The 12,141-nt window shown below is 36.4% G+C and overlaps 2 protein-coding genes and 3 non-coding genes across 8 annotated transcripts; all 5 read right to left on the reverse strand.

Moving 5' to 3' along the window:
- Positions 1-286: 286 nt before the first annotated feature.
- LOC18024077 (inositol hexakisphosphate and diphosphoinositol-pentakisphosphate kinase VIP1) lies at positions 287-8,808 on the reverse strand. Of its 4 annotated transcripts, none has more exons than XM_006408423.2 (31): positions 8,640-8,808; positions 8,271-8,426; positions 8,037-8,096; positions 7,652-7,698; positions 7,392-7,475; positions 7,228-7,291; positions 6,952-7,105; positions 6,526-6,596; positions 6,312-6,416; positions 6,089-6,181; positions 5,835-5,909; positions 5,620-5,705; positions 5,330-5,536; positions 5,149-5,248; positions 4,995-5,065; positions 4,485-4,566; positions 4,108-4,266; positions 3,934-3,976; positions 3,745-3,827; positions 3,523-3,585; positions 3,367-3,441; positions 2,959-3,087; positions 2,467-2,702; positions 2,311-2,355; positions 2,145-2,211; positions 1,873-1,944; positions 1,493-1,740; positions 1,327-1,384; positions 1,031-1,198; positions 866-940; positions 287-764 (listed from the first exon to the last, which is right to left on the reverse strand). In XM_006408423.2, exons 2-31 carry the CDS (start codon positions 8,337-8,339, stop codon positions 498-500), a joined length of 3,156 nt encoding a protein of 1,051 aa, XP_006408486.1. In that variant the 5' UTR covers positions 8,340-8,426; positions 8,640-8,808; the 3' UTR covers positions 287-497. The 4 variants fall into 4 exon arrangements, with proteins under 4 accessions (XP_006408486.1, XP_006408485.1, XP_024015665.1 ...); XM_006408422.2 differs by having other exon boundaries at positions 8,253-8,426; XM_024159897.1 differs by having other exon boundaries at positions 866-1,198.
- An 891-nt stretch (positions 8,809-9,699) lies between these two features.
- LOC18024078 lies at positions 9,700-11,123 on the reverse strand. The gene is given in 6 exon segments (XM_024159535.1): positions 9,700-9,720; positions 9,835-10,128; positions 10,384-10,494; positions 10,496-10,606; positions 10,608-10,664; positions 10,890-11,123. Coding segments are annotated over 6 exon segments (828 nt in total).
- Positions 11,124-11,704: 581 nt separating this feature from the next.
- On the reverse strand, positions 11,705-11,800 carry LOC112089034. The gene has a single exon (XR_002900846.1). It is a non-coding gene; the product is annotated as a small nucleolar RNA R64/Z200 family (small nucleolar RNA).
- A 35-nt stretch (positions 11,801-11,835) lies between these two features.
- LOC112089030 lies at positions 11,836-11,912 on the reverse strand. Its single transcript, XR_002900842.1, has one exon. It is a non-coding gene; the product is annotated as a small nucleolar RNA SNORD18 (small nucleolar RNA).
- A 122-nt stretch (positions 11,913-12,034) lies between these two features.
- Positions 12,035-12,113, reverse strand: LOC112089032. Its single transcript, XR_002900844.1, has one exon. It is a non-coding gene; the product is annotated as a small nucleolar RNA Z199 (small nucleolar RNA).
- Positions 12,114-12,141: the final 28 nt, after the last annotated feature.

Raw genomic sequence — 12,141 nt, forward strand, 5'->3', positions numbered from 1 at the left:
CCAAAAATTAGTATTTTAGTACTATGCCAATTAAATTTGCAATTTTTTACAAATTTAAATTTCTGAGTTCCAACAAATTCGCAAGTACTTTAACGTGAGTGATGAAAAATACAGTTTTTACTTTTTACCTAATCAAAGTTCAAAACCCATACTCAACAAAGGAGAAAGTGATAGAGAAGATTAGAGTGCGTCACAGGTGATTTATTTATGTTCCATGTAATAATATCATAATTCAAACCCGTTCCCTTTCACAATTTGACTACTGTATAGAAGAAAAAGAAGAAGAAAAATAAAAAATTATTCAATCATGCTGAAGAAAAAAAATAGCTACATTTAAAATCATTTTACAGCAATTTAGGGAGAAAAAGAAAGTTGAAACATATAGAAAAAAGATCAATGATTTGAACTGCACAAAAACAAAACAAAACCATGAGTGAAATGTCAGTAGAAGTAAAAATAAAAGTACCCCTCCCCCCCAAAAAAAATGGTTTCTCCCTTTAGCTCTTTCCATTAGAAGAAGAGTTTTTGTAGTTATGGAAGAGGTTAACGAGACGCTCGAGGACTGCGGCGCTTTTGGAGAAGTAGCCGGAGAAACCAACCGGAATGGAGGCCGGAGGGAAATCTTCCGGCGGCATAGCAAAAGGACGAACCATTTTCTCCATAGTCTCGAGTGTTAAACAAGAACCAACCTCTTGAAGCCTCTCTGGTCCCATTATCGGGAGCGTGTGTTCCCTTAGCAATGACTCTGCCTCGTCGTCATTATTCTGTCCTCGCCAATTTTTTTAACAAATTGTATATTAACGTAACATCTAAAACTGTTCCTTTAGTTAAACAAAACCAATAAAGGGCGTGTCTGCTCTTTTACCTCCAATGGAGACAAATCAGCTCCACGGCTAAATGTAAGTTCAATGCGGAATCTCTTGGGGTCTTCAAGTGATACCTGAACCCATTTTAATTTATTTTCATTGAAACCATATAGATGTTGGAGCATATGATGTGAGAGTGAAAGGGAATATATTGTGATGTAAACCTCGGTGTTTTCAAAGAGCCTTAGGACAATGTAGCTCATGTAATCGAGTTCCTTTGTTTTGCAAAGACGTTCCAATGCGTTTTGGCAGATGAGACTTTCTTCTCCTTGAAGTGATTCGTCGAGGTTACAGTATCGAAGTACGTTCATCAGCGAATGAATATGCGATTCCTGTTGCATCAATTCAATGCCACGCAAAGAAAAGAAAGAAAAAAAGATACAGATCAGTTTCACTACAAGAGTGTAAATCACATACACACTTGAAAACCATCCATAGAAAGCAATGGAGGATTACTTACAGATGTGAAGTAAAGTCGAGTCCTCACATGACGTTCCGGTGTCTTCACATTTGCATACCTAAAAGGGAAATGAAAATCAATTCGTAAGACAACACTCTTAGGTAATATGCAGAAACCGAAAAAGAAAAAAAGAAGATTTTTTTATAAACCAGAGAGAGACTATTACTTTGGATCTAATCGGTATTTGGTTTCTTTATCGTCATCTTCATCTTTCTCACTTGTGCCAGGTCGTCTCAAATCATCGCTATTGATAAAAAGCTTTGGTTGACTATTTCTATCTTCCTTTTGCGAGGCCGATAATGACAATGTGACTTGTTCCTGTTCCTGGCTTTCTTTCAGTTCTGCAACGCTCATTGCTTCTTCTCGAGTATTCCTCAAGTCTATCAAGATTTTCCCCATTAAACGCCGAGCAATCTTTTGTTTAACGGGAGGAAAAGAAAAACACACGAATAGATTTGACAAGATGTGAGATCCTCTGGAGACAATTAATCAGGAATCAAAATTTTCAAGAGAGGAAAATAACTACTCGTAGTTAGAAAATGCCACCTTTGAACCGATTTTAAGCTTTTGTTGCGGATTTATTCCATACTCATTTGGGATTACTCCATCTGCAAGCAACTGCAGCCACATAACACATAACTCAGTCACAAGCGACCACAGTCAATGATACATGCAAAATAGAGATCTACCAAGAATTGTCATAGTTTCAACACCGTCAATAACACATAAGTGCATGTGTATAGTACAGTGCCTTGGAAGATAATGCGACAATGATTATAATAGATACAGAAAAAGGGAAAGGGAAATATAGTTTGTACCTGTGCAACTTTGAAGAGTTCATCTAATCCTTTTAGATCGAGATGGGAATTATGCAATAGGTCGTACCTGGTGATGATAAGAGACATTACACCATATTCAGTGACGATTAAGTAAAGCTAGGTGTAAACCTAGAGATACACCAAAGACACCTAACATATAACTTACTTGCATGAATCATAAACATCCGGAATCTGCGTGATGTCAAATCGGCTGCAATTTATTCTCAACCATTAGTGTTACTACTCACTCACAAACCTCTACCGGATAGAAAGATGAAAATTTAAGAAGCGTTGCTAAAATAAAATTTAATGATAAACTTACTCTTTTCTTTCATTGTAGAGATCCCTTGCGAGTTTTATCCACCGAGCAAACATCAGAAGGAAACCTTCACTACCACATGGTAATCCAGAAGCAATCCGATCACTGTCAATGTTTGTCTTGCCAAGGGCCTTTGCTTGATCATATGGAGGAATTATATCATATGCCTCAGTGAGGTTCTCGTCCTCATCCATTGCCAGTAGTCTTACTTGTTCAGTCACATTCTTAGTCAATTTCACCTAATTATTTAGAAAGAAATTCAACAGATAAGGGATGTTTATTAGAAATAAATTTGTGGACTCCAATAAACCGCTTTTGATGAGGGATACGAATAATGGAAGATATAAACACCCACAAAATGAGAGCAATGCCACAGAGGTAACGTATGTGCTCAGTGTACTATGCAATATTACGTTGTTGTGCATACAAAAGTAAAAAATGGTTGAATGATCTGTTTCACATTAGTTTAATTAGTATATGGAAAAGTGTGAGTACCAATTCACGGAGGAGTTCATGAGCATTGGGAGGAAGTCCAGCTCCATCAGTCATCCAAGGGAATTCTTCAGAGGAGCCATGCTCATGTATCATCTGTGTGCCAGAAGTTACAATCTCGTTTAATCTAGCCTGCAGTGCATGTAGTGTAAATCAAAAACTGTCAACATATTCCAAGAGAACAAGCTGAAATTAACCCTTATTTTATGAAGAAACCAACCATATCTACAAAAATCATTTGAGATACAGTATTTGAGAGGATTTTATTAGGCCCCTTTGAGAAAACAAATAGTAAGGTCTTGCAGAAACAGTCAGTTTTGATCTAGTAGACAAACTACCCGATAGTTCAGACGAGTTGCCAAAACGTGATTGATGCACAATAAAGATGACTCATCAAAGAGAGGGAAAAACCTTAGCCGCTTCCATTTCAATGCTGGCATTGTCAAGACCATCCAACATGGAAGAGTCCTTGCTAACCAAAGAAACCTAGAGAAGGGAAGATAAGAAATTAGTAATCATACGACATCGCAAAGCACCACGGGATCTCAGTAAGGTAAAAGGGAAAACCAGGATTGGCGTCAGCTGTCCTTCTAGGTCAAGCAGGCCTTTAGCAAAAGCAGCTGCAGACATCTGTCAACAGTGCAGATCAGTTAATATTTTTTCGATCAGAGGAACTCTTCTATATCATATTTTGGTGCAAACTGTGAAGCATAGTGAAGCTTGAAGTATATGTTCAAAAGCTGAATGCTAATGCTCATCATCTTCACTACTAACAGTGTGACGCTGTACCTGAACACGCCCCTCGTCAGAGCTGTAAATTTTAAGGTCATGACGGTATGTACTATGGAGACGAAGCAAGCCGGTCCCTTCACCTGCAAACATATCATATGCCATTTCATCGTGAAAATACTCAGAAAAGTAAAATAAACTGCTTCAGAAAGTTGTATGTGACAGATAATAAAGATTAGGTGCCATTACCTGGATACATATTGTTTCGAAAGTACCTACCAAGTTCTTCTGCCTGCAGATGAAGCAAACATCATAAATTCAGACAAGATTACACCAAGGGCCTGCACTGGTGTTAGATAAGCTACTACCAAAATATATTCCTATTTAAACAATTCCTTTTGAATTACTGAATGGTAAGTATACCTGCTTTCTACCAGCGTGTGTTAGAACACCCCCATATTTCAGTACCATAAGGGCCTCTACGGGTCTTTCTTCTTCACCTTCACCGTCGTTTTTTGGTATTTTAACCCACTTCAGCGGCTTCAGTTGAACCTTCCTGTATATACCAGAGAAATGTCCACCCTGCATATCAACATAGCGGCTTCAGTTAAATTCAGATAACTGTTAAGCCAACGAAGAACATATGACCGTACGTAACTTCGGTCTAGCCATGAATTTAAATCCCCAAATGCTATTATTTCGAAGAACTATATTCACCACAATATGAAACTGGATATTTCAAATAATGAGCACAAAGAAAATGGAAAGTTAAAAACAAAAAATATATCAAGACACACAACCTCTTCAAGAACTGCTTTAACTTGCCGAAGCTTCTCAGCATGTTCAAGGTCTTCTGCATCGCTATCACTTTCACGACCTGGTCTAAAGATAAAAAAAAGGAAGACCATATAAGGCCGTTACTAAAATTCTTCTGTCAGCAGTAGATGGAGCATGTTACTCTGTTTCGATTAAAAAATAAATAAAAAAACACCCATGGGATAAAACCAAATCCCCTTCGAACAAAGAGGGTATGGTGAGCCGAAATATAGCACAAGATTGTCAATATTAACAGCGAAAGTAGCTCACTGGAAAATGCATCAAAGAAACATCCGGAATATTCCAATAATAATATAAGATATTTCAGTAAAGTAATGTTGCTTTTATTCCATTTGAAATGCTTGGATCCATTGGCTCTGTGCATTAATGAGAAATTGTGCAGCTGAACAACACTTGGCAGAGAAAACGCTTGGAAATCTGGTCCCGACATGCTTTTGGTGACAGAACACAAATTATTGAGTTCAGGGTTCTACCTTGTACGGGGAACTAACATTCTTGTGGCATCTAATAGGTCTTGCAACTGGACGGCACTTTTGAGTTTGGTCTGCAAAAGGGGAGAAATTGACACAATATAAGGAAATTAATCAAGGCAGGAAGAAGTTGGTGATAGAAAAGCTCGACCCTCACCTCAGCTCTTGGCTTTCCACCATTGTACTTCAACATCAGGTTTAACAATTTTTCCTCTGTAACTTTTAGTTTCACCTTCTGTTTAGGAGTTCTGTCGCCACTGACATGTAAAACAAAGTTTCAGATCCTTGCTAAACAGAGAGAAGTATAGAGGGATAGGAGATCGTATGCTAAAACATACTGTCGAATAACAGCAATGACACAACGTAGCTCTTCTGACTGTCCAAAAGTGCCGATGATGCCACTGCCTTGGCGGGTAAGTCCTTCATTAGGTTGTACAGGTTCATTGACCTTCCATGGCAAAGTGGGAGGAAGAGTTGATGAAAGATGAGGAGCTTTTGCATCCAAACACATTTTTCTTAGCACACAAGCAGCATCGTCGTAATACCTTATAGTACGAGAGGTTTGTGAATACTTGAAAGTTGAAAAGCACTTTTTGAGAGTTAAATATGATCCAGAATGCTAGCTTACTTGTAAGAGTTCTTCACAAAACTCCATCCGTTTACATCACAAACATACGAACATCCCTCAGATCGTAGAAGATCAAACCCACAGACCTGAAATTTGAAAAAAATTTTGAAGAAACTAACACGTCATTGCACGAAATCAGAAAGTACCATTATAAGGAAAAAATACAACCCTGCGCAAGACATAACGAGAGCCAGAGGATTGGATTCACAACATACCGCTTGCCTAAATGCAATGCAAACTTCTCTAGCCATTTGCTTTTCGGCAGGTGTAAGCAACACTGGATATCTCACCTGTTCAATGAAATATCCAAAAAAAAAAAAAAATGATCAACATCTAAAACATAAACCTTTTACACCTTCATGAAACATTAGCAATCCATGCTTTCATTTTAATCAGCAGACTTTGATATTCCGTTCAAACTATATAGCTCTTTCTTCATAAAAAAGTGAAGGTATGTCAAATTACATACTTCCTTCCCATCTATATTCCTCATAACAACACCATCAACAACAGGCGACTTCCTTGCTTCAGCATGTGCGTATTCAGGACCCACTGTGTAGACCTGTATTTAGCATGCAGTTTGTCAGTCGAGAACTCATGAACGCCAAAAATTGGCGTAAAATGTTCTGCAGACAAACAAGTGGTCCAAAAGATGGGAATGAGCTAATCGAAAAACATGTATAATAGAAAACCTTGACATCAGTTCCTCCAGTGGCCATAAACTCCTCATATATATAAGAACCCTCTCTCCTTACTCTTCTGACGTCAGGATGAAATTCACTTGATCGGTTCCCAATCTGAAGTGACAAACGAATACAGTAGGCAGAAGAAGAGTTAATTAAGGAATATATGCCACAAATTATTAGAATGAACATTTCAATCCAGAGCTGCCGAAAGATGCAGTACCTTGCGAAACAGTTCCTTCATGCCTCCACCTGCTGAGCTAGGGTAGTATATCATTATACTATGGTCATCTCCTACAAAACGCACAGGTAATTTTATTTTTTAGCAGATAATCAAAAACAAATCTGCATCATATAACAACTAAAAACATCAAAGGAGAAAATAGTCTGGAAGAACCACCCATGTTCATATAAATAATAACTCATCGCACTCTACCAATTTTCAGGTTACTCTATTAGTTACAAGGAGATAAAATATTAAATTAAAACTTCAACAAAATGTGAATTTGTTTACCAAGTATCAGAGAAATAAAGAACACATCGATGATTGTGTTTCAAGCTGAGACTTGTCTTTATGGATAAATAGATATTAAGCTGCCAGACCAATGCATGAAAAAGAGAGCAATATATAGGCAAAAGAGAAGCTCACCATTGACAGGTTTTTCCACAAATGGCTTCCAGAAGCGCTCACCATTAACCTCAACAAAATCTTCTTCCTCGACAAAGTAATCAAGGTCTTGATTTGGTACCTTTCTATTGACACAAGCATACCTAGGAACGGGGATGCCGTACATCTCAAGATGCTGTAGATGCACACAAAAGTTATATTTCTCAGTACAAGGAAAAAGTATGTAACTCTTCTTTGTCCATTAGCCTGAAAACTTAGTGCACAGAACCAGCTTTATTGCAGTCAAATAATGCATACCTCATACACCTTGCGGCGATCATGAAGAAGATACTGCGGATCTAGTTCATTGACTAAAAATGGCCTGAATTAACAGAAGTTCGAAATGTCAACCTCAGAAGCCGGACTCCTATAAGTTTCACCAAACATTAATTTGAGGTACTAAATAAAAGGTAAGAACTCACTTTCTTAAAGCAGCATATGCCTGAGCCTTCTCAAGAGGATATCCAGAGGAATGAAAAGCAATCAAGCAATCACAAATGGGCCAACTGAGACAGAAAATCCTCTGGTCAAGCTTTGATTCCAGTATATACCTTGTACTTGATATATATTAACTACACTTTATCCTAATACACTAATAATGAAACATACAAAACAAGAATATAAAGAAGATACAGGATAGGAAAAAAGCCAAAACAACTAAACTCTATTTGGTACACCATACCTTTCTATTGGATCTTCAAGTATAACTTTATCCCCAAAATGTAAGATCTGCGAATAAAGTTGCAACAAAGGTGTCCATGAGATGAGAAATAAAAGGGGGAAACTAATAAGAATACACCAGAGAATCTATAAAGACAAGCGTCAACAACTTTTCTTTTGGCAAACTAAAATGCCAAAAACTTGGGAATGAAAAAAAAAAAAAACACAAAAGTTACCAAAAAGCATCGTGCATTAACATATACCCAAGAATCATAAATTACAAGTCATCTAATCAAAAGAAATCTCTCTACAGATTAAAGAAGAAACTTATAGGAATACAAAGCAGAAAATATCAAATAAAGCAACATTTGATCTTCAATCAAAAAAAGAACCCGTGAGGAAGCTACCTCAAATTCACCGAAAGACTCCAGTCTGTCCAGAATTTGACCCATGGGAGCTGAGAACACCTACAAAAACCAAAACGAACAATCTGTAAGCGAGAAGAACACTTAGTGAAAAAAAACATTTAGCAGTCGTCATCAAAAAGATAAAGCATCCGAATCTGTTGGTCAGTAGAAGAAAACGCGAAAAACAAGCAGCATAAATAAAAAAGGAAACAGAACCTCGGAGCCGCATTTCACCTTCTTTTCCATGACGCAGACTCCAATCTTTATCTTCCCACCACCACTTGCTCCTCCTTCCACCTCCATTCTCTCTCTCTCTCCACCTTTCTATGTTACCTTTTTCCTTTTCCTATTTCTATGTTCCTCGCTTTTATACGACGACGTATCCTCTCTCTATAAAAAAAAAAAACAGAATCACAAATCAAACAAAATCTCACCAACAGCGACTAAATCTCGTCAGTTTCAAACGAATATGTGATCAGCTCTTTGGAAGGAAAAAAAACTAAAGAAGGAAAATGGATAAAACTGAGACAATTCCGCCATACGAAAAGAGTTGAAGATCTCTCGCAGAAAAGAAGAAGAAGACGACGACGAAGAGAGACTTACCAGTAGTAAAACAATGATGATCACAAGGCAGAGCAATAGCGATAATGCTTTCTGAAGAAGGGAAAAAAAAAATATCGGAAAAGATTTGGGAAATAAAATATATTAAAATATCTAACGGAGCGGTGAAGCACGAGGAGAGAGAGAGAAGAACTGGCCATCCCAATTCAGTCGTCACTGGCTGTTGCGTTAAAATTAATAAAATAAAATATAAAATAAAGAAGAGAGAGCTGCTTTATTTTAATTTCTAGTCAGCATCCCGTGGACCGTCGATGGACCCACAGCTTGACGTTAGATAATTATTGTGGCTGAGGAAAATGATTCTGATTGATGATCATAATATATAACTCTATTAAATGTGATTACAAACTATATCACATTCACAATTTCACAAATAGTGGGATTTTTATGTCCTTATTAGGTTACGATATTATATTTAGTAAAATGAAAAATGCAACAAAAGGAAGAGAAACGATGGAAGGATAAGATCTAGGAATCCAGAATATGCAGTCAGTGAAAAAATGTCATTTAGCTTTTTGGTTGCTTTCTAACTTTTCTTATTCCAAAAAGTTAAAAGGTTCCAACCAAAACACTATAGGTGTCATATCACGTTTCTTAACTACATTTGTGTATTAAATATATATATATATATTACTAACAACTAATTCCGTAATTCGTTAATTTGGTCTTAGGTGTGATTTTGATATGTAACATATTTTACTCTCAATGTTATTTAAGTTAGGTTATGTTTTTATTTTGCAGTGTGAATTTCACTACTATTACAACCAAAAATATTTTTGGGAATCTATTTACAAACACTTCTTAATTTTTTATAAAAAAATTCCCAAACATGTATTAAACATGTAGCCAAAGAAATATTAAATTTGAACTGATAAATAGTAAACCGAAGTAAACCGTATTTGTGTATAGCTTCATTCTAAACTATGACTTTATGTGTATACACGTTTCGAACATTCACATTGGAATTTGATATGTTATGAACTAATTAAACTAAGAAAGAAACTTAAAATTTTTAATTCTTCTCCATGAAGTTGTTTGACGTTTAACTATCGTTTCTCAATACCTGTAAACGAAAAATCAAGAACATAATTAGATTTTAAGAAAATATTTAAAGTTGGAAAGAAAAACTAAAGATAAAACTTGTTAGAGAGTAGTACTCAAAGGAGAAGTTGTGTACCGAGTGAAGAAGGAACGATGAATTGAAGATGTGCATTGTAGCGTTATTTGGAGGAAGATGCAATTGAAGAGGACAAAGCTTCTCAGTCAAAGGATTTCTAGAGCAAACCATAACATCTTCGATCCCTGTTTCTTCCTCTAGTTTCTTCTTTAATTCTGTCAACTCGCTTCCATGGAATATCAATGATTTTTTCCCTCTATCGTTATTTATGTTCCCACAATCATCTCCGATCTCATAATATATCAGTCTTCCTTCGGATTTTAGTGGTAAAGTTACAGTAAATGAATCACCTGACTGATTTCGTATTTAACATCAACAAAATAAAATGTAAAATACTTCTAAAATAAAATGAGATATGTACATCGTGATTATCATTCATCACTCTAACAAACAAATATTGAATCTACCCAAAAAAAAAAAAATATTAACTAAAAAGATCATGCATTTCATGATAACTTTTGAGAAATTAAAAAGGTTCGTACGTAGATGTTTGTCCAAATAACAGTATTTCCAGAAGAATAGTTATATTGGTATCTCTCTATATAGTACCTGGATCCGTGAAAATGTGGAAGAAGTATGGGAAGAATCAGAATCATCTTCGATAACTCGAATTTGGAGAACATCAACACTCCACAAGATCCAATCTTGGGTGACCGTACGTACGGCTAGGAATATCGTGTGTGATAGAGTTTCTCCAAGGTGGTAAACCTTTGTTTGCTCTCAGATATTCTCCGTACCGACTCTTGAACCTTACATGTATACCATTGTCCGATTAATATTGGCTCCCACTCGGCCGATGAATCCAACTTTTCCGGTAAGGTTTGAAGTACCTTGTTTCACAAGTTATTATGAAGCACACATATGTAGATTGTTTAGCAAGAAACTAACCTAATAATGTTTTGAAGGATCTGATTGTTTTTTTTTCTGGGTACTCGTATAGAACAATGGCTCCTATTGGGTGATATCATGGGTAACCTAAATGTTTTTCAAGAAACCCTAAAAGCCTAATTTGATAGAGGTGATATCTTGGGTAACAAGAAACCTTTTAATTTTACCTTTTTACCGGTGGCTCCAAGGAGGAAATGAATATTAGTGGCGGTAAGGTATTTGCCGTAACAGCTTTGAAGACGGATGACATTGGATCCGGGAATGATCTCAACCGTCCATCTGGTGTTTTTAGTTGTGCCGCGACGGTCCTGATGAACGGATTCTTGATCTTCATCGGCGATTACGTTTTTCTCGTTGTGGCTACGGAGCCGTACAATCGCTGCTTTTTTAAATATCTCCATCCCCGCGACTTACATTACATGACAAGAAAAAATTCTTGTAAAAAGGGAAAGATAAACAAATTTAGTTTGGAGACAAAATGGGATCTAAAAGCTATTTTTGTTCTTTCTTTGACGACGGTTTTCAGTGACGCGATTTTGATGTTTGAAAATTGAGATAACTAAGTTTTGACTGCAAAGTTTTGCATAATCTCGTAATTCTTGTTGCGTTCTTCAAACAAGAGATTTGCCTTTCGTTACTTGGGTTAGATAATCCCTAATCCTCGTCATTTTCTCAATTAGGTATTGTTTTTTGTTTCTTCAGCGAACCTACCCAAGGTATTCAATAATCAATACTATTCTTAACGAATCACCATAAGAATCGTTTTGTTTTTGGCTTAATTTGTGTCCATGTATCTTGTTATTCACTGGTTCTATCATTGTTAACGATTGGATATGGCTTTTTTTGAAACAATGCACGCCGCTTCCTAATATGTTTCTCACTTTACGTTAAGTCGTTTTATTTTATTCATACCTCAGATATGATTTTTTAATTGTGATTTATCCATAGTCGACTAATTATTCAGCTTCTGAAACACAATCGCATTCTGCTCAGAGATATGAATTTCTTCTCACTGATTCTATACAAGAATCTCCGAAGTCTGACATGTGAATTTTTCATAAAATCATCATTGCAGAAAACAACAAAAATTACCAGAAGAAAACTGAATATGTTGAGATCAGAGTTTGGTTAAGAAATTCTCGGTCACGGTTAATCAGAAACACGGACCAATTTGTTGCTCATCATATCTCTTGTTTCTTATCCTTAATCAAAACAACACAAAGATCACAAAACAAGAACACTACTAAATTAAGTAGCTACTCTGAAACCGGATCGAAGAACAGGACAGAGCAAAAGGGGGATAAACGATTTCGATCATCAGAGACTTAAATACTAAGAATCATGAAGATTTTCTCCATCATATTGTTGCAGTATTATCTCATCATCTGATCTAATTTTCGTCAGAAAAACTCAGAGAGG

The sequence above is a fragment of the Eutrema salsugineum genome, unplaced genomic scaffold (genome assembly GCF_000478725.1).
Source record: "Eutrema salsugineum unplaced genomic scaffold, Eutsalg1_0 scaffold_13, whole genome shotgun sequence".
NCBI lineage: Eukaryota > Viridiplantae > Streptophyta > Magnoliopsida > Brassicales > Brassicaceae > Eutrema > Eutrema salsugineum.

Bases quoted from the DNA above. Each gene is read 5' to 3' on its own strand.
- LOC18024077 (XM_006408420.2), bottom strand. From the start codon at position 8,339: ATGGAGGTGGAAGGAGGAGCAAGTGGTGGTGGGAAGATAAAGATTGGA. The intron at 2,703-2,958 runs GTACTCACACTT...CTAAATAATTAG, and splicing joins ATGAACTCCTCCGTGAATTG to GTGAAATTGACTAAGAATGT. The intron at 1,741-1,872 runs GTGGCATTTTCT...GTTAAACAAAAG, and splicing joins AGCTTAAAATCGGTTCAAAG to ATTGCTCGGCGTTTAATGGG.